This window comes from Eleginops maclovinus, chromosome 11 (genome assembly GCF_036324505.1).
Source record: "Eleginops maclovinus isolate JMC-PN-2008 ecotype Puerto Natales chromosome 11, JC_Emac_rtc_rv5, whole genome shotgun sequence".
Lineage (NCBI taxonomy): Eukaryota > Metazoa > Chordata > Actinopteri > Perciformes > Eleginopidae > Eleginops > Eleginops maclovinus.
Genome location: NC_086359.1, coordinates 358,295 through 380,032, shown reverse-complemented (window position 1 = coordinate 380,032; position 21,738 = coordinate 358,295). Strand labels below are relative to the sequence as shown.

Below are 21,738 nucleotides of genomic sequence, written 5' to 3'. Positions count from 1 at the left end.
ATCCTGATCAGCCTCCACACTGTCCCAGAGCTCTGTATTGTAAAATGTTAGAGAGTAATACGGGATCCTCACAGCTTCATCTCTTACTTTAAATAAAACAGAAAGAAAAGTGAGAGCTTTTTAAAATTCCAAACTAGACTAGAGACGGCTTCCTCACAGCAGGGTCAGGACGTGTAATGAACAAGGTACAGAGAGCCCAGCTGTTCTCTAGACTCTGGAAGCTGGTGGGACTTTTATTCTGAAGTGTCTCTGCTTCTGAAGACAGGATGCAGTCAGACTCCATCTTGTTGCTCTGGCTGCTGAACAGACTCTGAGATGGCGCCTGAAGCAGTTTCCCTCTCTCCCAGAGACTGCTTCTTCTACTGCTCACTGTTCATTATCTTACAGTTCATCAAACTATCACCAGCAGGTGTGTTCGATGTCTTTGATTCTTATTCCAGTTCATATTCTGCACCAAATGTTGATAATGTTGAAGATAAACTTAAAGATGTTTTAAACTCTTACTCAAAGCGAATCTGAGGTCAGTGGGTTACATGTTCCTTTAAAGAATATGATGGTCAGTAAAGTTCAGAAGGTGAGCGAATACAAGACTCTGCAGTTTGTGTTTCAGTTCAGGTCAGTTCAGAATGTCCTTTCTAAAGAGACAGCAGCAGGAGAGAGGAGAGTCTTTGGAAAAGGACAAGTTAAGTCTGAGAAATAATTGCATTTTAAGAATAAAAAAGGTCCGAAATAAGAACAAACTATCAAGTCAACAAAAGCTGCAAATCAGGGGTGTTTTTTCCTGGAGGGTCACACACAGACAATATATGAAGGGCTGGGCCCCTCACCCGACCTGAGGGGTATTGCCTTATATGGTATGTTAACTTGTAATTTTGCAAAATAAAATGTAAGTAAATGATTCTTGAAACCTGAATATGCTGAAACGTCTCAGCTCTCCACAGGGTTTACTTTTTGTTGCTGGCAGCTCATCCCTTAAAACAGAAGCCTCAGATTTCTCTTAACAATAAATATGGAGAGTTCATTTCAATCAGTTTCTGTGTCAACTAACATTTGTTACAAAATGTTTTCCACTTTAATTGACTGAATTTATTTGCAAAGTGGGCTCATTAACACATGAACACTACTGTGCTGTTTAGACTTGCAGATATATTTAAGAACAATATAAGACCAGCACTAGTTCTAGGTGTGGGCCATATTCCATTAGACTACAGAATTTGCAGAGGGCCAAATAAAAATGGGCAACGGGCCGCGTGTGGCCCCCATGCAGGCTGTAGTTTGGACACCCCTGCTGTAAATGATACTTCTTATAGATTATTTTATTAAAATGTTCCAGAAACTCAGCAGACTGAAATCTGGCTTCTACAGCCTTCATGGTGTGGTAAATATCGTTCAGTGTTTCAGTGAAGCTTTGGGCAGCGGCTGTTCAGTGACAGTGAAACTGACAGAAGAGTTCAGCTCTTTAAAGATCTTTGTATTAAATATATATTGATGGATGAAAGAATGACAGAGACAGAGGGTTCCTCACATATCCGTGTATCTCCTCCTGCAGGAACTCATCTGCACACAGGGCAAGACTTCCTACAGAACCCTTCAAAATAAAAGCCTCTCACACTTTTATTCTGAAGGCTGCTCCTCACCTCTGCAGTCAGTGACCTCTGCAGCTTCACAGCTTTGGAACGGGGAATCAGAAATCCTTCTGCTGATCGTGAGTGTTTCAATTCATAAATATAATCTACTCAGTACTCGAGTAGCTGCTGTCTGGCCAGCAGCTACCCTGCAGTACTTCTACTTTACTCAAGTACAAGACCTGAGTACTTCTACTTTACTCAAGTACAAGACCTGAGTACTTCTACTTTACTCAAGTACAAGACCTGAGTACTTCTACTTTACTCAAGTACAAGACCTGAGTACTTCTACTTTACTCAAGTACAAGATCTGAGTACTTCTACTTTACTCAAGTACAAGACCTGAGTACTTCTACTTTACTCAAGTACAAGACCTGAGTACTTCTACTTTACTCAAGTACAAGACCTGAGTACTTCTACTTTACTCAAGTACAAGACCTGAGTACTTCTACTTTACTCAAGTACAAGATCTGAGTACTTCTACTTTACTCAAGTACAAGATCTGAGTACTTCTACTTTACTCAAGTACAAGACCTGAGTACTTCTACTTTACTCAAGTACAAGACCTGAGTACTTCTACTTTACTCAAGTACAAGACCTGAGTACTTCTACTTTACTCAAGTACAAGACCTGAGTACTTCTACTTTACTCAAGAACAAGACCTGAGTACTTCTACTTTACTCAAGTACAAGATCTGAGTACTTCTACTTTACTCAAGTACAAGATCTGAGTACTTCTACTTTACTCAAGTACAAGATCTGAGTACTTCTACTTTACTCAAGAACAAGACCTGAGTACTTCTACTTTACTCAAGTACAAGATCTGAGTACTTCTACTTCACTCAAGTACAAGACCTGAGTACTTCTACTTTACTCAAGTACAAGATCTGAGTACTCCATCAGCTGCACCAGCCGGTGCCTCAGCGGCAGTTCTCTTTTTTCAGGTCATTTTTTGTTTTATTTTGCCGCTGCAGAGGCTCTAAAGATCAGAACCAGAACCAGAACTGGGATCTGCTTTGGTGCATGCTGCAGAGACACAGAGTGGAGAGCTGTGCAGGTCTGTAGAGAGCGGGTGTGGACCAGGACCAGATGCACCCTGGAGGTTCAGGAGTCAGAGCAGCAACAGGAAACCAGAGAGAACACTCAGGACAGTGAAAGAGCAAATCAAGAATACACATGTATGAATGATCAACCTAACACCAGGTACGGGGGCGGTGAGGGGGGGGTCAAACCGCAGGGCGGCTCCTTTGAGCGGGTCTGGACTGATCACCTGATCCACCACAGTTTCTCCTCTGGTTTCCTGCAGGCTCAACATGGATCCAGATCCAGGTCTCACCATCGTCCTCTTGGGAAACACCGGCGTTGGTAAGAGTGCTTCAGGAAACACCATCCTGGGACGCCCGGCGTTTGAGTCCAGACAGACCCTGACTCCCGTGACACAGCAGATCTCCGAGGCCACCGAGACTGTGTTTGGGAAGCAGGTCTCTGTGGTGGACACCCCGGGGATCCTGGGCTCAGAGCTGCTGATCCGGGCCTGGTGCCATGAGCTCCGGGTCTCCGGCAGAGAGATCCTGTTCCTGCTGGTGTTCGGCATGGGACGCTTCACCAGAGAGCAGGGGAAAGTTCTGGTGGCGGCTGGCAGGGTCTTCGGACCACAGGACTTCAACCGGTGCTTCCTGCTGTTCACAGGAGGGGACACCTTAGAGGGCCGGTCCCTGGAGGACTTCATCTTTGAAGACGAGGACACTGAAGCTCAATGTTCGACATTCTCCAATAGATATCATCTGTTTGACAACCAGACCGGAGGGCGAGAACAAGTCCGGGAGCTGCTGGAGAAGACCGGCCACCTCCGAGCCCAGAACCCCCCCCCACCAGGTACATTCACTACACTTTTCAGATACTTGTATGTCTTGGCTGATTTGGAGGAGGATGCTGAGTCCATTCCTGACATTTTCAGGATGCACCATGTTGGGTTTGAAGTACCTGCAGGTTCTGTCTCAGGTGAGTCCAGAGTCTCTTTGGACGGACGCTATAACTGTCTCTGTGTCTCCAGGTGTCTTGCAGCCGGTCCGGTCGGAGGAGGTGAGGCTGGTTCTGCTCGGTCCTCCTGGAGCAGGACGCAGCTCCTCGGGGAACACCATCCTGGGGTCGCTTCAGTTTGAGTCGGACTGTGGCTTTAACCCCGTCAGCACTGAGTCGGTCTGCCGGTCTGCTGGGGTGGGGGGGCGTCAGGTCACTGTAGTGGACACTCCAGGAATCAAAGCTGGAGGCCTGTCTCCTGAACAGCTGTCTGGGGAGATCATGAAGTCCATAAAGAAGGCGAGTCCAGGACCGCACGCCTTGGTCCTGGTGCTCAGGTTGGGCAGCATCAGCTCAGCAGATGTGGCTCTGTTTGAGAACATGAAGCAGCTGCTCAGAGGCCCGGCCCTGAGGCACTCCATGGTGCTCTTCACTCACGGAGACAAGTTAGGAGGGCAGTTGATTAGGGATCTGATCCGGTCCAACAGTCCTGTCTATGAGCTGGTCTCCATGTGTGGAGGTAGATACTGTGTGTTCGACAACACAAGGAGAAGCAGACAGCAGGTCAGAACCTTCCTGGGTCAGATAGAGGAGCTGGTCTCAGCTAACGGAGGACAGCCCTGCACCGAGGAGATGATCCGGAGGCCTCGGAGAGGAAGGGTTCTCGGAGCGTTAGCTAGCGTCTGGCGGGCTTTAAAGCAGCCAAAGTACTGGTTCTTTGGGATCATTTCAGTGGGCCTGTTGCTGTATGCAGTCAGCACAGTTTACACCCGGATCACTCAGTCAGAACCAGAAGTCCTTCCTTAGTCCTGCAGCGAGCTGTACCGGGGGGTAGCGGGTAGAAAAGACAGCAATAAAACAGAGAAGCGGACATTAGTAATAAAATAAAGACCAATCAGAAAGACCGTGGCTAAAGATGCGGAGGGTGAAGTCGGCCGGCTACGTCGCATGATGAAGCCGGCGATTTTGGGCTGAGTTTTTCGATCCATTTGGCTGTGAACATTGCGAGAGAAAATTACGTGCAAATGTCAAAGGCAGGCTAGGCTATAATAATATAGCCACGTGTAAACGTTAAACACAATTAGCCTTGATAAGAAAACATTACGCTTATCCAGGTAGCCTACTAGTGAACAGTTGACAGACTATTATTAGACTAGTTTAGAATTCAATAATAATCTTACCTTGATACGACAGGTTGTCAGCCATCCAAATAGTAGATACGACAGGTTGTCAGCTATCCAAATAGTAGATTCGACAGGTTGTCAGCTATCCAAATAGTAGATTCGACAGGTTGTCAGCCATCCAAATAGTAGATTCGACAGGTTGTCAGCCATCCAAATAGTAGATTCGACAGGTTGTCAGCCATCCAAATAGTAGATTCGACAGGTTGTCAGCTATCCAAATAGTAGTCTTTCCGAAAAATGCTGGTTTTGAAGGATGTTGGTCGAACGATGATAGCACAATGACATATACCACTAGATGCCGCTGTTCGGACGCATCACGCGATTCAGAGGCATATTCAGAGGCATATTTGGAGGCATATTCAGAGGCATATTCAGAGGCATATTCAGAGGCATATTTGGAGGCATATTTGGAGGCATATTTGGAGGCATATTCAGAGGCATATTCAGAGGCATAGCCCCACATTTTAAAACCTTTCTTTTATTTGTTTTTGTTTTTTATTTTAAAATGCGTTCTGCAGAGAAGATAGACTGTCAGTCACGGTTTGGAATGAAAGGTAGAAAACATGAAAGAGTAAAACGGCGAGTATCGCTATAGGCCTATATCATTTTTATTTTTTCTGGAGACGTGACGTTAGTCAAGGCGGCAACCCCGTGTTGTTAAGGCGGCCGCCTTAACAGGAAAGCGCTGTGGGAAACCCTGCTGAGGGACAGCAGATTAAAGACCTGAGGGACAGAGACCTGAGGGACAGCAGATTAAAGACCTGAGGGACAGCAGATTAAAGACCTGAGGGACAGCAGATTTAAGACCTGAGGGACAGCAGATTAAAGACCTGAGGGACAGAGACCTGAGGGACAGCAGATTAAAGACCTGAGTGACAGAGACCTGAGGGACAGCAGATTAAAGACCTGAGGGACAGCAGGTTTAAGACCTGAGGGACAGCAGATTAAAGACCTGAGGGACAGAGACCTGAGGGACAGCAGATTAAAGACCTGAGAGACAAAGACCTGAGGGTCAGCAGATCAAAGACCTGAGGGACAGCAGATTAAAGACCTGAGAGACAGCAGATTAAAGACCTGAGAGACAAAGACCTGAGGGTCAGCAGATCAAAGACCTGAGGGACAGCAGATCAAAGACCTGAGGGACAGCAGATTAAAGACCTGAGAGACAACAGATTAAAGACCTGAGTGACAAAGACCTGAGGGACAGCAGATTAAAGACCTGAGGGACAGCAGATCAAAGACCTGAGGGACAGCAGATTAAAGACCTGAGAGACAACAGATTAAAGACCTGAGTGACAAAGACCTGAGGGACAGCAGATTAAAGACCTGAGGGACAGCAGATTAAAGACCTGAGAGACAGCAGATTAAAGACCTGAGGGACAGCAGATCAAAGACCTGAGGGTCAGCAGATCAAAGACCTGAGGGACAGCAGATCAAAGACCTGAGGGACAGCAGATTAAAGACCTGAGAGACAACAGATTAAAGACCTGAGTGACAAAGACCTGAGGGACAGCAGATTAAAGACCTGAGGGACAGCAGATTAAAGACCTGAGAGACAGCAGATTAAAGACCTGATGGACAGCAGATTAAAGACCTGAGGGACAGCAGATTAAAGACCTGAGGGACAAAGACCTGAGGGACAGCAGATTAAAGACCTGAGGGACAGTAGATTAAAGACCGGAGGGACAGCAGATTAAAGACCTGAGGGACAGCAGATTAAAGACCTGAGGGACAGCACATTAAAGACCTGAGGGACAGAGACCTGAGGGACAGCAGATTAAAGACCCGAGGGACAGCAGATTAAAGACCCGAGGGACAGCAGATTAAAGACCCGAGGGACAGCAGATTAAAGACCCGAGGGACAGCAGATTAAAGACCCGAGGGACAGCAGATTAAAGACCTGAGAGACAGAGACCTGAGAGACAGCAGATTAAAGACCGGAGGGACAGAGACCTGAGGGACAGCAGATTAAAGACCTGAGAGACAAAGACCTGAGGGTCAGCAGATCAAAGACCTGAGGGACAGCAGATTAAAGACCTGAGAGACAGCAGATTAAAGACCTGAGAGACAGAGACCTGAGAGACAGCAGATTAAAGACCGGAGGGACAGAGACCTGAGGGACAGCAGATTAAAGACCTGAGAGACAAAGACCTGAGGGTCAGCAGATCAAAGACCTGAGGGACAGCAGATTAAAGACCTGAGAGACAGCAGATTAAAGACCTGAGAGACAAAGACCTGAGGGTCAGCAGATCAAAGACCTGAGGGACAGCAGATCAAAGACCTGAGGGACAGCAGATTAAAGACCTGAGAGACAACAGATTAAAGACCTGAGTGACAAAGACCTGAGGGACAGCAGATTAAAGACCTGAGGGACAGCAGATTAAAGACCTGAGAGACAGCAGATTAAAGACCTGATGGACAGCAGATTAAAGACCTGAGGGACAGCAGATTAAAGACCTGAGGGACAAAGACCTGAGGGACAGCAGATTAAAGACCTGAGGGACAGTAGATTAAAGACCGGAGGGACAGCAGATTAAAGACCTGAGGGACAGCAGATTAAAGACCTGAGGGACAGCACATTAAAGACCTGAGGGACAGAGACCTGAGGGACAGCAGATTAAAGACCTGAGGGACAGCAGATTAAAGACCCGAGGGACAGCAGATTAAAGACCCGAGGGACAGCAGATTAAAGACCGGAGGGACAGCAGATTAAAGACCCGAGGGACAGCAGATTAAAGACCCGAGGGACAGCAGATTAAAGACCCGAGGGACAGCAGATTAAAGACCTGAGAGACAGAGACCTGAGAGACAGCAGATTAAAGACCGGAGGGACAGCAGATTAAAGACCTGAGAGACAGAGACCTGAGGGACAGCAGATTAAAGACCTGAGAGACAAAGACCTGAGGGTCAGCAGATCAAAGACCTGAGGGACAGCAGATTAAAGACCTGAGAGACAGAGACCTGAGGGACAGCAGATTAAAGACCGGAGGGACAGAGACCTGAGGGACAGCAGATTAAAGACCTGAGAGACAAAGACCTGAGTGTCAGCAGATCAAAGACCTGAGGGACAGCAGATTAAAGACCTGAGAGACAGCAGATTAAAGACCTGAGAGACAAAGACCTGAGGGTCAGCAGATCAAAGACCTGAGGGACAGCAGATCAAAGACCTGAGGGACAGCAGATTAAAGACCTGAGAGACAACAGATTAAAGACCTGAGTGACAAAGACCTGAGGGTCAGCAGATTAAAGACCTGAGGGACAGCAGATTAAAGACCTGAGAGACAGCAGATTAAAGACCTGAGGGACAGCAGATTAAAGACCTGAGGGACAGCAGATTAAAGACCTGAGGGACAGCAGATTAAAGACCTGAGAGACAGAGACCTGAGAGACAACAGATTAAAGACCTGAGAGACAGACAGCAGATTAAAGACCTGAGAGACAGACAGCAGATTAAAGACATGAGAGACAGACAGCAGATTAAAGACCTGAGAGACAGACAGCCGATTAAAGACCTGAGAGACAGACAGCCGATTAAAGACCTGAGGGACAGCAGATTAAAGACCTGAGGGACAGCAGATTGAAGACCTGAGGGACCGCAGATTAAAGACCTGAGAGACAGACAGCAGATTAAAGACATGAGAGACAGACAGCAGATTAAAGACCTGAGAGACAGACAGCAGATTAAAGACCCGAGGGACAGCAGATTAAAGACCTGAGACACAAAGACATGAGGGACAGCAGATTAAAGACCTGAGAGATAGACAGCAGATTAAAGACCTGAGAGACAGCAGATTAAAGACCTGAGAGACAGACAGCAGATTAAAGACCTGAGAGACAGACAGCAGATTAAAGACCTGAGAGACAGACAGCAGATTAAAGACCTGAGAGACAGACAGCAGATTAAAGACCTGAGAAACAGACAGCAGATTAAAGACCTGAGAGACAGACAGCAGATTAAAGACCTGAGAGACAGACAGCAGATTAAAGACCTGAGAGACAGACAGCAGACAGAGACCTGAGAGACAGACAGCAGATTAAAGACCTGAGAGACAGACAGCAGACAGAGACCTGAGAGACAGACAGCAGATTAAAGACCTGAGAGACAGACAGCAGACAGAGACCTGAGAGACAGACAGCAAATTAAAGACCTGAGAGACAGACAGCAGATTAAAGACCTGAGAGACAGACAGCAGATTAAAGACCTGAGAGACAGACAGCAGATTAAAGACCTGAGAGACAGACAGCAGACAGAGACCTGAGAGTCAGACAGCAGATTAAAGACCTGAGAGAAAGACAGCAGATTAAAGACCTGAGAGACAGACAGCAGACAGAGACCTGAGAGACAGACAGCAGATTAAAGACCTGAGAAACAGACAGCAGATTAAAGACCTGAGAGACAGACAGCAGATTAAAGACCGGAGAAACAGACAGCAGACAGAGACCTGAGAGACAGACAGCAGATTAAAGACCTGAGAAACAGACAGCAGACAGAGACCTGAGAGACAGACAGCAGACAGAGACCTGCGAGACAGACAGCAGACAGAGACCTGAGAAACAGACAGCAGACCGAGACCTGAGAGACAGACAGCAGACAGAGACCTGAGAGACAGACAGCAGATTAAAGACCTGAGAAACAGACAGCAGACAGAGACCTGCGAGACAGACAGCAGACAGAGACCTGAGAGACAGACAGCAGATTAAAGACCTGAGAGACAGACAGCAGACAGAGACCTGAGAGACAGACAGCAGATTAAAGACCTGAGAGACAGACAGCAGATTAAAGACCTGAGAGACAGACAGCAGATTAAAGACCTGAGAGACAGACAGCAGACAGAGACCTGAGAGACAGACAGCAAATTAAAGACCTGAGAGACAGACAGCAGATTAAAGACCTGAGAGACAGACAGCAGATTGAAGACCTGAGAAACAGACAGCAGATTAAAGACCTGAGAGACAGACAGCAGACAGAGACCTGAGAGACAGACAGCAAATTAAAGACCTGAGAGACAGACAGCAGATTAAAGACCTGAGAGACAGACAGCAGATTAAAGACCTGAGAGACAGACAGCAGATTAAAGACCTGAGAGAAAGACAGCAGATTAAAGACCTGAGAGACAGACAGCAGACAGAGACCTGAGAGACAGACAGCAGATTAAAGACCTGAGAAACAGACAGCAGATTAAAGACCTGAGAGACAGACAGCAGACAGAGACCTGAGAGACAGACAGCAGATTAAAGACCTGAGAGACAGACAGCAGATTAAAGACCTGAGAGACAGACAGCAGATTAAAGACCTGAGAGACAGACAGCAGATTAAAGACCTGAGAGACAGACAGCAGACAGAGACCTGAGAGACAGACAGCAGACAGAGACCTGAGAGACAGACAGCAGATTAAAGACCTGAGAAACAGACAGCAGACAGAGACCTGAGAGACAGACAGCAGACAGAGACCTGCGAGACAGACAGCAGACAGAGACCTGAGAAACAGACAGCAGACCGAGACCTGAGAGACAGACAGCAGACAGAGACCTGAGAGACAGACAGCAGATTAAAGACCTGAGAAACAGACAGCAGACAGAGACCTGCGAGACAGACAGCAGACAGAGACCTGAGAGACAGACAGCAGACAGAGACCTGAGAGACAGACAGCAGATTAAAGACCTGAGAAACAGACAGCAGACAGAGACCTGAGAGACAGACAGCAGATTAAAGACCTGAGAAACAGACAGCAGACAGAGACCTGCGAGACAGACAGCAGACAGAGACCTGAGAGACAGACAGCAGACAGAGACCTGAGAGACAGACAGCAGACAGAGACCTGAGAGACAGACAGCAGACAGAGACCTGAGAGACAGACAGCAGACAGAGACCTGGGAGACAGACAGCAGATTAAAGACCTGAGAAACAGACAGCAGACAGAGACCTGAGAGACAGACAGCAGACAGAGACCTGAGAGACAGACAGCAGATTAAAGACCTGAGAGACAGATAGCAGACAGAGACCTGAGAAACAGACAGCAGACAGAGACCTGCGAGACAGACAGCAGACAGAGACCTGAGAGACAGACAGCAGACAGAGACCTGAGAGACAGACAGCAGACAGAGACCTGAGAGACAGACAGCAGACAGAGACCTGAGAGACAGACAGCAGACAGAGACCTGAGAGACAGACAGCAGACAGAGACCTGAGAGACAGACAGCAGATTAAAGACCTGAGAAACAGACAGCAGACAGAGACCTGAGAGACAGACAGCAGACAGAGACCTGAGAGACAGACAGCAGACAGAGACCTGAGAGACAGACAGCAGATTAAAGACCTGAGAGACAGACAGCAGACAGAGACCTGAGAGACAGACAGCAGACAGAGACCTGAGAGACAGACAGCAGACAGAGACCTGAGAGACAGACAGCAGATTAAAGACCTGAGAAACAGACAGCAGACAGAGACCTGAGAGACAGACAGCAGACAGAGACCTGAGAGACAGACAGCAGATTAAAGACCTGAGAGACAGACAGCAGACAGAGACCTGAGAAACAGACAGCAGACAGAGACCTGAGAGACAGACAGCAGACAGACACCTGAGAGACAGACAGCAGACAGAGACCTGAGAGACAGACAGCAGACAGAGACCTGGGAGACAGACAGCAGACAGAGACCTGAGAGACAGACAGCAGACAGAGACCTGAGAGACAGACAGCAGATTAAAGACCTGAGAGACAGACAGCAGACAGAGACCTGAGAGACAGACAGCAGACACGAGACCTGAGAGACAGACAGCAGACAGAGACCTGAGAGACAGACAGCAGATTAAAGACCTGAGAGACAGACAGCAGACAGAGACCTGAGAGACAGACAGCAGATTAAAGACCTGGGAGACAGACAGCAGACAGAGACCTGAGAGACAGACAGCAGATTAAAGACCTGAGAGACAGACAGCAGACAGAGAACTGAGAGACAGACAGCAGACAGAGACCTGAGAGACAGACAGCAGATTAAAGACCTGAGAGACAGACAGCAGACAGAGACCTGAGAGACAGACAGCAGATTAAAGACCTGAGAGACAGACAGCAGACAGAGACCTGAGAGACAGACAGCAGACAGAGACCTGAGAGACAGACAGCAGACAGAGGGACATGCTGGGCCGTTTATATTAAAAAGTAGGTTTTTATATGAAGGAGTTTCTGGACCTCGGTCCAGCAGGTGGTCATCTTGCAGGTTTACTGCATCAGTCTGTATTGTTGGTTATACAGGAGAACCAGACCCCCCTGAGACCCCCTCTGGCCTTCTGGTCTTCAGTGTTCCCTTCATATTGATTTCATATTGACTTCATATCAGAGATTTGATCAGAACAGAAGTTGATACGTTTCTGCTTAGTGGTTAAAGTCTGAAGACCAATAAACCCTGTCATGATGAATGTGTCCTCCATTGGTCCCTGACTTCTGTACGACTGTCTTTATTCTAAGATGTCCTCGTGTGTTTATGAACCTGTGTTCTGAGGGAGGGTCTGGTGTTTGTGATCTGGGGATCAGTTTGATTGAGTCTAAATCAACAGAAGCTTCAATGTGTATTTATTCAAATGAAAGCCTCCAACTCGTCAGAGTTTATAGTAAACATTACAACTCCAATAAACAGATTCAAACTCAACAGTTATTACGGGAGTTTCAAAGAAGTCATTTATTAGTGAAACGTCTCGTATAATAAAATATTCTAAATACTGAAACTAGTTTTTAGAATCCTGGGGATTATTTGAACTATTTGGACAAAATAGTTTCAGAAGGTTAGGAAACCAGTTTTCACACTTTGGGGATACTTTCTAAATTTTGCAGATTACTTCTCTACTTTTTTTGGACAAATTCAGAAGTCTGAGAAAACGGTTTTAGGGATGGTAACTAATTTCAGAATCCTGCAAAATATTTTCCAATGTTTTAAGACTCAGTTCAATAATCTGGGTACTAGTTTTTTAATCTGGGTACTAGTTTTTTAATCTGGGTACTAGTTTTTTAATCTGGGTACTAGTTTTTTAATCTGGGTACTAGTTTTTTAATCTGGGTACTAGTTTTTTAATCTGGGTAGGTTCTGAAAGTAGGTAGAGTTGTGAATACGGTCAGACATGTTTCAGGATCAGGTTTACTGCCCAGGAGCTTCACACACTTTCAGAGGAGTTCAGTTATAAAGGAGGAGCAAAAATAAAAGCTATTCTCAAACAAAGGAGAAATACACATTTACAGGAAGAGAACAGTCCTACCAAAAATATTCTGAAACACAAAATCTGTTCCAGGCTCCAGTTTCAAACCCGATCGGAGGATTGGGGTTTGAAGACGTGTAATGACGGTTAACTGAAGTCGATGTTAGGAGCTGAGAGAGAACGCTGGATCGCTCAGACCGGATTAAAGACCGAGCTTAGAGCCCAGTGAGAGGGAAACTCTGACCTGGTTCTCCAGATATTTTTTCCATGAAAACATCATGCTGCACAAACAGCCAGAACGTGACTCTGTGAGACATTGTAGTTCTAGAGTCAGGACTTTTGAATCTGAGTCTCCCGGTGAGAGGACCGGCAGCCTCAGGACAGAACATTCAGCTTCAGCTTCTCGTTGAACTGGGACAGCATTTCCTGGAAGGAGTCGGAGGGCACCGTCTGCTCCACCACCTGACGGACCCCGCTCTCCAAGACCCGGTAATAGCGCTTCACTTCCTGCAGCTCGGCCTGCAGACGCTGCTCCACCTGCCGGCACTGCTGCTGCTCCTCCTCCAGCTTCCTCTCGTACTTGCTCTCCACCCCCCGGATCTCCTCCTCCAGCTTCTTCTCGTAGATCTCCCTGAGCTCCGCCTCTCTGTGGTCCAACATCTGCACCACCTCCTCGTATCGGACGTTGGAGTAGAACTGTCCTCCGTTGGCCTCCAACATCTGCTGCACCGCCTCCAGCAGGTCCAGCACCTGCCCGCGGTTGTTGGCCCTGGCGTTGTTGAAGACGTGGAACCGGTTCCCCGCCTTCTGCAGGACGGCTTGCAGCTCGGGCCCCGCCTGCTGCACCAGCTGAGGGCCGCCGGCGTCTCCGTGGGTGAAGAGCACGATGGTGTGCTTCCAGGCGTCTGCCCCAAAGATCTGCACCACCTGCCGCACGGCGTCTCGCTCCTCGCCGGTGAAGGGCCCCACCTTGATGGCCAGCAGTATAGCGTGGGGCCCCGGGGCCGACATGTTGACACACTTAGCGATCTCTCTCTTCACGATGTGCTCCTGTAACGAGGTGTCGAAGAGCCCGGGGGTGTCCACCACCGTCAGCTGCCTCCCAGACACCTCCCCCCTCTGCTTACAGCACTGCCTGGTGACTGGGGGGGGAACACACAACATGTTACTGTATGGGACCACGGTTAGCCAAACAGGACAGCTAACAGCTAGCAGCTAGCATATATCAGAATCAGAAATACTTTATTTATCCCAAACTGGGAAACAAATAATTGTTAATTAGAACTAAAAGTAAAAATGAGAAATACACAAATGTACAGATAGAGCGATGAAATGGAATATTAAATCAGTATAAGGTAAAGAGTGCATGTTGAGTCCAGTTCACTGAGAGGCTATGGAGCAGAGAGGTCTGCAGCCAGAGGGGGTTATAGTACAGAGTTACTGCAGAGGGCAGGAAGGTTCCCCTGAACCTGTCCTGGTGACAGCGGGGCTGGAGCCGTCTGTTGGAGAAGGAGCTCCGCTGTCCTTCCAGCTGCAGGTGGAGAGGGGGGGTTGGGGGTTATGGTTAGCTAATGGTAACTATCTGTTGGGCTTGCTTCAGGCCGCTGTCGGCAGCTAACCCTGCAGGAAGTCGAACTGCGACCGGTTGCCTGCACCCTGCTGTGCCGACTGTGTGTTAACGGACAGTGGTTACAACTGGTTTAAACCAGCCGCAACCATGACGACGTGCAGGCATGAGCATCATCATGGTTGCGGCTGGCTCCAAGTCCAGGGTGGTTCTTCAGACCCCTGGCTTCACCGGCTGTCCTCTGATGTAGCGTATCACTGGAACCTAACTCAGTGTTGTGTTACCTGAGGACTGATGGACGGCGGCGCTGAAGGCGTCTCGTCCCAGCACCGTGTTTCCACTGGAACTCTTCCCGGCCCCAGTCTTCCCAACAAGAACCAGCCTTAACTCACTGAAGACTGCAGACAGGAAACTCTGATTTACACGTTCAGATATTATGCTGCCAAACAAGATCTCACGTATTACAAATCACAAACAAATATGTCCTGTGAGTAAAGAGGGGCCTGTTTAAATTAGAGGGGCCATTTGTATCTCATCATTTATAATAAAAAGTATGAAAGTGTTTCAGACCTGGAGGATGCTCGATGCTGCTTCTCCTCTGGCGTGCTGTACGGAAACAGAGAACACATTTATTATTAATATTCAGGAGACCAGTGGAGGAATTCTAACTATATAGTTATACATGTTATATACGTAATATTCCTCAGATTATTATGAACTCAAAATTCTTAGTGTTTTTATTGTTTTACTTTGTTGTTTTCAACTTTTACACCTCAGGTCGCTGGTGGACAGCAATAATCCACGACGACCTGCAAACAAGGAGAGTCTCCGTGTTTACCTGCTGGAGCTCTACCTGTGGAGCGCAGGAGGAAGAGACCACGAGGTTCCCGGGCCGGGGTCCTGGTCAGGCTGAGGAAACGTGAAAACAGGCCTCCTCTACCGAGTTTACTTCTGGCAAATGTCCAATCCCTGGATAATAAGCTGGACGAACTCCGTAGCAGGGTGGCATTTCAACGGGACATTAAGACCTGTAATGTTTTGGTTTTCACGGAGACTTGCCTCGACCCCACGATACCGGACGCCGCCATTGCTCCACACGGATTCTCCATTCATCGCCAGGACCGGACAATAAACTCAGGGAAGAGCAAGGGAGGAGGTGTGTGCTTCATGATGAACAACAACTGGTGCTCAGATGTGGAGATCATTTCTTCGGACTGTTCTCCCAGCCTAGAGCACATCATGATCGGATGCCGGCCTTTTTATCTGCCGAGGGAGTTCACATCTGTTGTTCTAACAGCAGTGTATGTTCCGCCGCACGCTGACAACAACACAGCGCTGGAGGAGCTGTATGGGATTATCGACAGGACAGAGACTTCTTAACAACATGAAGAAAGTCCTGCCGAAATACTATCAGCACGTCAGCTGCCCCACGCGCGGTGGAAATACACTGGACCATGTTTACACTCCTTTCCGGCATGGATATAAAGCCCTCCCCCGCCCCCCCTTCGGCAAGTCAGACCACATATCTCTTCTTCTGCTCCCCGTTTACCGGCAGAGACTGAAGAGGGACCGACCTGTGACAAGGACAGTGCAGCGTTGGTCCGAGCAGTCTGACTCTGCTCTCCGCCACTGCTTTGGCATCACGGAGTGGTGTGTGTTTGAGGAGGACGATATAAACACACACACTGACGCGGTCATTTGCTACATCGGCAAATGCATCGATGACGTCGTGCCGCGGATTACTGTACGGACATTCCCAAATGAGAAGCCCTGGATAAACGGCGAGGTCCGAGCTAAACTTAAAGCACGGGCCATCGCGCACAGCGGCGCTGATTTGGATGAGTACAGGAATTCCAGGTATGCACTCCGGAGAGCTATTAGCAGTGCGAAAAGACAATACAGGGACAAGGTGGAGTCGAACTACAAGGGCTCCAACGCCAGAAATATGTGGTCTGGACTAAAAACAATAACAGACTACAAAAGGACAACGAGTGGTGCTGAGGAAGTGTCTGCATCTCTCCCAGATGAACTGAACACATTTTATGCACGCTTTGAGAAGCCCCCGGCTGTGGAGGCACAAAAGGCCCAGGATCCCTGCTCACTGGTTTTAACCAGTGCAGATGTGTGTAGATCTCTGAAAAGGATCAACGCACACAGGGCTCCAGGACCTGATGGCATCCCTGGCCGTGCTCTCAAGGTGTGTGCAGTTCAGCTGGCAGATGTGTTCACAGACATTTTCAATAGGTCACTGCTCCAGTCTGTAGTCCCCACATGCTTTAAAGAGTCCATCATTGTCCCTGTCCCCAAAAAGACAAAACCCATCTGCCTCAATGACTACCGCCCAGTTGCACTCACCTCCATCATCATGAAGTGCTTTGAGCGGTTAGTCAAAACTTTTATCACCTCCTCCCTCCCTGACTCACTGGACCCCCTGCAGTTTGCCTACAGAGCAAACAGGTCCACGGATGATGCCATCTCCCTCACCCTCCACACTGCCCTCTCCCACCTGGACCAGAGGAACACTTCTGTGAGAATGCTGTTCATTGACTACAGTTCAGCATTCAACACCATTGTGCCCTCCAAGCTCATCATTAAGCTCAGGGACCTTGGGCTCAACAGCGCCCTCTGTGACTGGATCATGAGCTTCCTAACGGGCAGATCCCAGGCAGTGCGGATGGGGAACATCACATCCTCCACCTTGACCCTCAACACCGGAGCCCCTCAGGGTTGTGTGCTCAGCCCTCTCCTCTACTCCCTGTTCACGCACGACTGCGTGGCCACACACAGCTCCAACACCATCATCAAGTTTGCTGACGACACGACCGTCATCGGCCTGATCACAGACGGCGACGAGACGGCGTACAGAGAGGAGGTCAGAGCCCTGACATCTTGGTGCCAGGACAACAACCTCCATCTCAACGTCAGCAAAACAAAGGAGCTGATTGTGGACTACAGGAAGAGGCAGAGAGAGGCACACACACCCATCACCCTCGACGGGGAATTGGGAAGGGCAGCAGCTTAGGTTCCCGGGGTAAACATCAAACCTACATACACACCAAAACCATTTTAATCCCCCAAACCTCACACCCCCCCTCCCACCAAATCAACAACCCAAATATCCAATCCAACAAACCATCAATTCCTAACCTTTTCACTCCTTATCATTCACCCCCTCAAAAAAAAAAAATAAAAAAAACTCTCCCCAATTAAAAAGCCAGCACACCCCCAAAGACCCACCAAGGACCCACAAACCCCCAAAAACCAAAAAACCCCCCCCCCCCCCACCCCCCCCCCCCCCCACCCACACCCCAAACCACCAAATCAAAAAGTTTTTTACCCCAAAGGGTATAAGATGCTGAAATCCTGAGCTGTGTGAAGTCTACTCACTCTGTTATAGTACACACACACACCACCACCAAAACACCACACACACAACACAATATAATTTAAAATATAATGTGTGTGTGAAATATAAAAAGATGTTATAATATTTAAAAAATATAATACATATATAAATATATATAATTAACCATCTGCCATAAAAACTGTTTATAGTACACATATCTATATTTGTACATATCTGCCCAAACAGTCAACATAATATATCCTGTCCAACCTCCTCATTCCAAAAGTAAAGTGGTAAAAAATCTCAAGATTCCACATAGTATATTTCACATCCTCAAAACTTATTTTGTTATTGTAAATATTCTTTTCTCTTTTTGCCTATTTTATTATCTTATCGCACCCTGAGTGGGGTTGTTTTGGGGGGAGCATGGGAAATAGACTTTCATTGCCAAAAATATACGCTGATCTGCTGGCTAGACAATAAACCCCTTTAAACCTTTTAAACCCTTTAAAAAATACATTTGAAAATCGCCCCAGTTTTTTAAAACCTTCTTTAAAATCTAAAATACTGTATTAAACCTGCTTGACCGTGTGTAAGTCTTTTAAAAAACATTTATCACATTTGCTAAAACAACATTCTTAATAAATGTTTTTATAATATATTGGTCGGGATTTTTTAATGTAACTACCATTGTGTATTTCATTTGTATTAACAGTGTCCTCTGCATTTAACCCATCCTAGTTGTTGCGGCTTCCAAACACAAACCTTTTAGCCGCTGAGAGTCTATGAGGTTTGGGTCCTCAGGTACGTAGATTTATGACGCGCCACAGTAGACCATGACAAAGACACGCTGAGATCCAAATATGCTTAGGTGCATTTATTGAAAGCACAGAGCTATCACAGCGCAGCAAGGATGGATAAATGAATGAATGAGTAGCGGTAGCTCTGTGCTTTCAATAAATGCACCTAAGCATATTTGGATCTCAGCGTGTCTTTGTCATGGTCTACTGTGGCGCGTCATAAATCTACGTACCTGAGGACCCAAACCTGATAGACTCTCAGCGGCTAAAAGGTTTGTGTTTGGAAGCCGCAACATTTGTCAACAAAAAACAGGCGTTTAATGAAAATCATCAAGCCGCATCAAAGAACCAAGTCGTCCCGCACCGACTAGCCCGAGAACAAAGGAGCCACAGCTAAGTGCCACACCACGCCAAACATTTACCTGGGAACAGGTAGGCCTGAACCTGTTAATGTTTGTGGATTAAGGAATCCGCTTCGATTGGAATGCATTGAGTCAAATGAGGACAATGTATTAAATGGATACGCTGGTTGCATTGGCGCATTGATGGTGGCGCATATTCTCCGTGCTTTAATGGATTGTGATGTCGGGACTTTGTGGCATGTGGCGGCTGATGTTGTCTAAAGACCTACTGCTGTTGAAATGCTTGGATCGAATCCGCTCTGTCAATAAATTTAAATGCAATGTCTATGGATGGATTGAATACGCTCTTGAATGAAATGTGATTGTGTTGCTTCATACAAAAATACAATCTAACGAAAATGAGTCAAATAAACGCTGATGCTGAATGTTCAAACATGGAACGTGAAAAGAGGGAAATCAAACTGACGGCCAAAGCAATGGAAAATAAAATCGAACGGTTGCAGCATGAGCGCAAAAGTGCCGTTAATAAAATCAAAGAGCTTATTCCGCAAATAAAAGCGCACATGAAATCAAAAGAAAATGTAACTGAAATCCCCTCACAACTGAATAACTTGAATGCACTGTGTAAAAAGGCCACTGACCTGCACAACGAAGTATTGCAACTTCTTCCTGATGATGAACATAAAAAACAAAAGGAGTGGTTTTCTGGCATTATGGATTACAGTGATGCATTCAAGGAACAAGTGGAAAAATGGATAAAGGAAAATCCGCATGAAAACTCAAATGAATTACCACTACAGACAAATACTTCTGAGCAACCAACAAAGGAAATAAATTATGCAGAACAAATTCCTGTCGAAAAAAGTAAGGATTTGTCTGTTGCTGACCCTCCAGTACCTGTTTCCACTGGACAAGATCCTCAGGATGAACTACAGCCCTGTGACAGCATCTCAAATGCAACCAAGAAATCACGCTCACATCATTCCTCATCCTTGGCTTCACGCTCATCTGCTCGCTTAAAAACGGAAACAAATCTTGCAATTTTGGCAACAAAACAAAAGGCATTAAAGGAAAAACATGCATTGGATGAAGAGGAGTTAAAGCTACGCAAAGGAAGAGAACAGCTTTTACTGGAGAATGAAATCGCTGAGGAAATGGCAAAACTAAGTGTTATAAAATCACAAAGCAGTGTTGGCAGTAAATCAAAGTCAAAGGTTTCAGATGGGATGAACTTATACTATGAAAAGACATGCTCAAAACAACAACTTAACATCAATGTTATGGAATTTGTCCCATCACTGCCAGTTAAACTAAAATCCAACGCAATTGAAACCACACAGACAGTTGTGAAGCCTAAGTCACTCACTTACCTGACATAAAACATCTCCCAGGTCCTTCTTACCTGCTCCAACGTTATCTAACCACTCCTGAAGATCCTGTGACCAATGTTACACAAACTGATGCATCACAAAATGACAGTGTGCTGGACATAATGAGAAAACAAAAGAAATTTCAACACTCTTGATGCAACAACAATGCCTCTCAGCACTCCCAAAAAGGGAAATTCCCATTTTCGATGGTAACCCACTCAAATACCATTCGTTTATTAAAGCATTTGAAAATGGAGTTGAGCGAAACACCAGTAACAACTGTGACAGACTCTACTTCCTTGAACAATACACCAAAGGGCATGCAAAGGGACTAGTGAGGAGCTGTCAGCACATTGAGTCGAGCAGAGGATATGTGAAGGCGAAGGCTCTATTGAAAGAGCACTATGGCAATGAGCAAAAGGTGGCAGCAGCATACATGGAGAGAGCTTTGTCATGGCCCACTATTAAAACAGAAGATGTGAAAGCCCTCCAGGAGTACGGCCTCTTTCTGCGTGGATGCTGCAACGCTTTGGAGGATGTGCAGTATTTAAGTGATCTGGACACACCCACAAACATGGTGGAAATCATTAAAAAACTGCCGTACAAACTCCGAGACCGCTGGAGGTGCGACGCATGTGACCTGCAGGAAAGGTACAATAGGAGAGCAAGGTTTGTGGATATTGCCAACTTTGTTGAAAAACAGGTAAAAATCTTGACAGACCCTGTGTTTGGAAACATTCAGGACACTGTTATAACAACTAAACAAATGAATCACAAACCTCCCCTCGCTCCAGCATCAGAGGAACCAGCTTCGCTACCACAGTGAATCGTGTGGAGAGAACAGCTCAACCTGTGAAAGCTACATACATAAAACCACCAGCCAAGAAGATCTGTCCCTGCTGCACCGGAGGACACACATTGGATGTGTGTGCGCGGTTGGAAAAAATGGCACACAAAGAGAAAATTGACTTCCTGAAGGAAAATGGTGCTTGTTTTCGCTGCCTGTGTATAGGACACATAAGCAAAAATTGCCAAAGGAAGATTTCCTGCTCGAAGTGTGGCCTAAGACATCCAACTGTGCTCCATAAGGATAGTGTGGCAACGGCAGAACCAGCTGAGAGAAGCATCCAGGTTACAGTGGACGACACCTTGGTTTCCAGTGGCTTACAGGGGCTGGTGAGATGGATTGCAAGCTTCCTATCGTGCCGATTCAAGTGAAGGCGAAGAAGGGCAATAAAATCATTCTCACATACGCCTTTTTGGACCAGGGAAGTACTGCG

The 21,738-nt window shown here is 46.9% G+C and overlaps 2 protein-coding genes across 3 annotated transcripts; one reads left to right on the top strand and one right to left on the bottom strand.

Annotated features, from left to right (window-relative positions):
* The first annotated feature begins 271 nt into the window (after window positions 1–271).
* LOC134871687 (GTPase IMAP family member 8-like) lies at window positions 272–12,242 on the top strand. 2 transcript variants are annotated; one of them, XM_063894501.1, is made up of 5 exons: window positions 272–409; window positions 1,550–1,705; window positions 2,599–2,827; window positions 2,931–3,499; window positions 3,678–12,242. In XM_063894501.1, exons 3-5 carry the CDS (start codon window positions 2,805–2,807, stop codon window positions 4,448–4,450), a joined length of 1,365 nt encoding a protein of 454 aa, XP_063750571.1. In that variant the 5' UTR covers window positions 272–409; window positions 1,550–1,705; window positions 2,599–2,804; the 3' UTR covers window positions 4,451–12,242. The 2 variants fall into 2 exon arrangements, with proteins under 2 accessions (XP_063750571.1, XP_063750573.1); XM_063894503.1 differs by lacking the exon at window positions 2,599–2,827.
* A 137-nt stretch (window positions 12,243–12,379) lies between these two features.
* On the bottom strand, window positions 12,380–20,465 carry LOC134872122 (GTPase IMAP family member 7-like). Its single transcript, XM_063895273.1, has 5 exons — window positions 20,459–20,465; window positions 15,419–15,580; window positions 15,151–15,186; window positions 14,865–14,978; window positions 12,380–14,155 (listed from the first exon to the last, which is right to left on the bottom strand). Exons 1-5 carry the CDS (start codon window positions 20,463–20,465, stop codon window positions 13,389–13,391), a joined length of 1,086 nt encoding a protein of 361 aa, XP_063751343.1. The 3' UTR covers window positions 12,380–13,388.
* Between the last annotated feature and the right edge of the window lie 1,273 nt (window positions 20,466–21,738).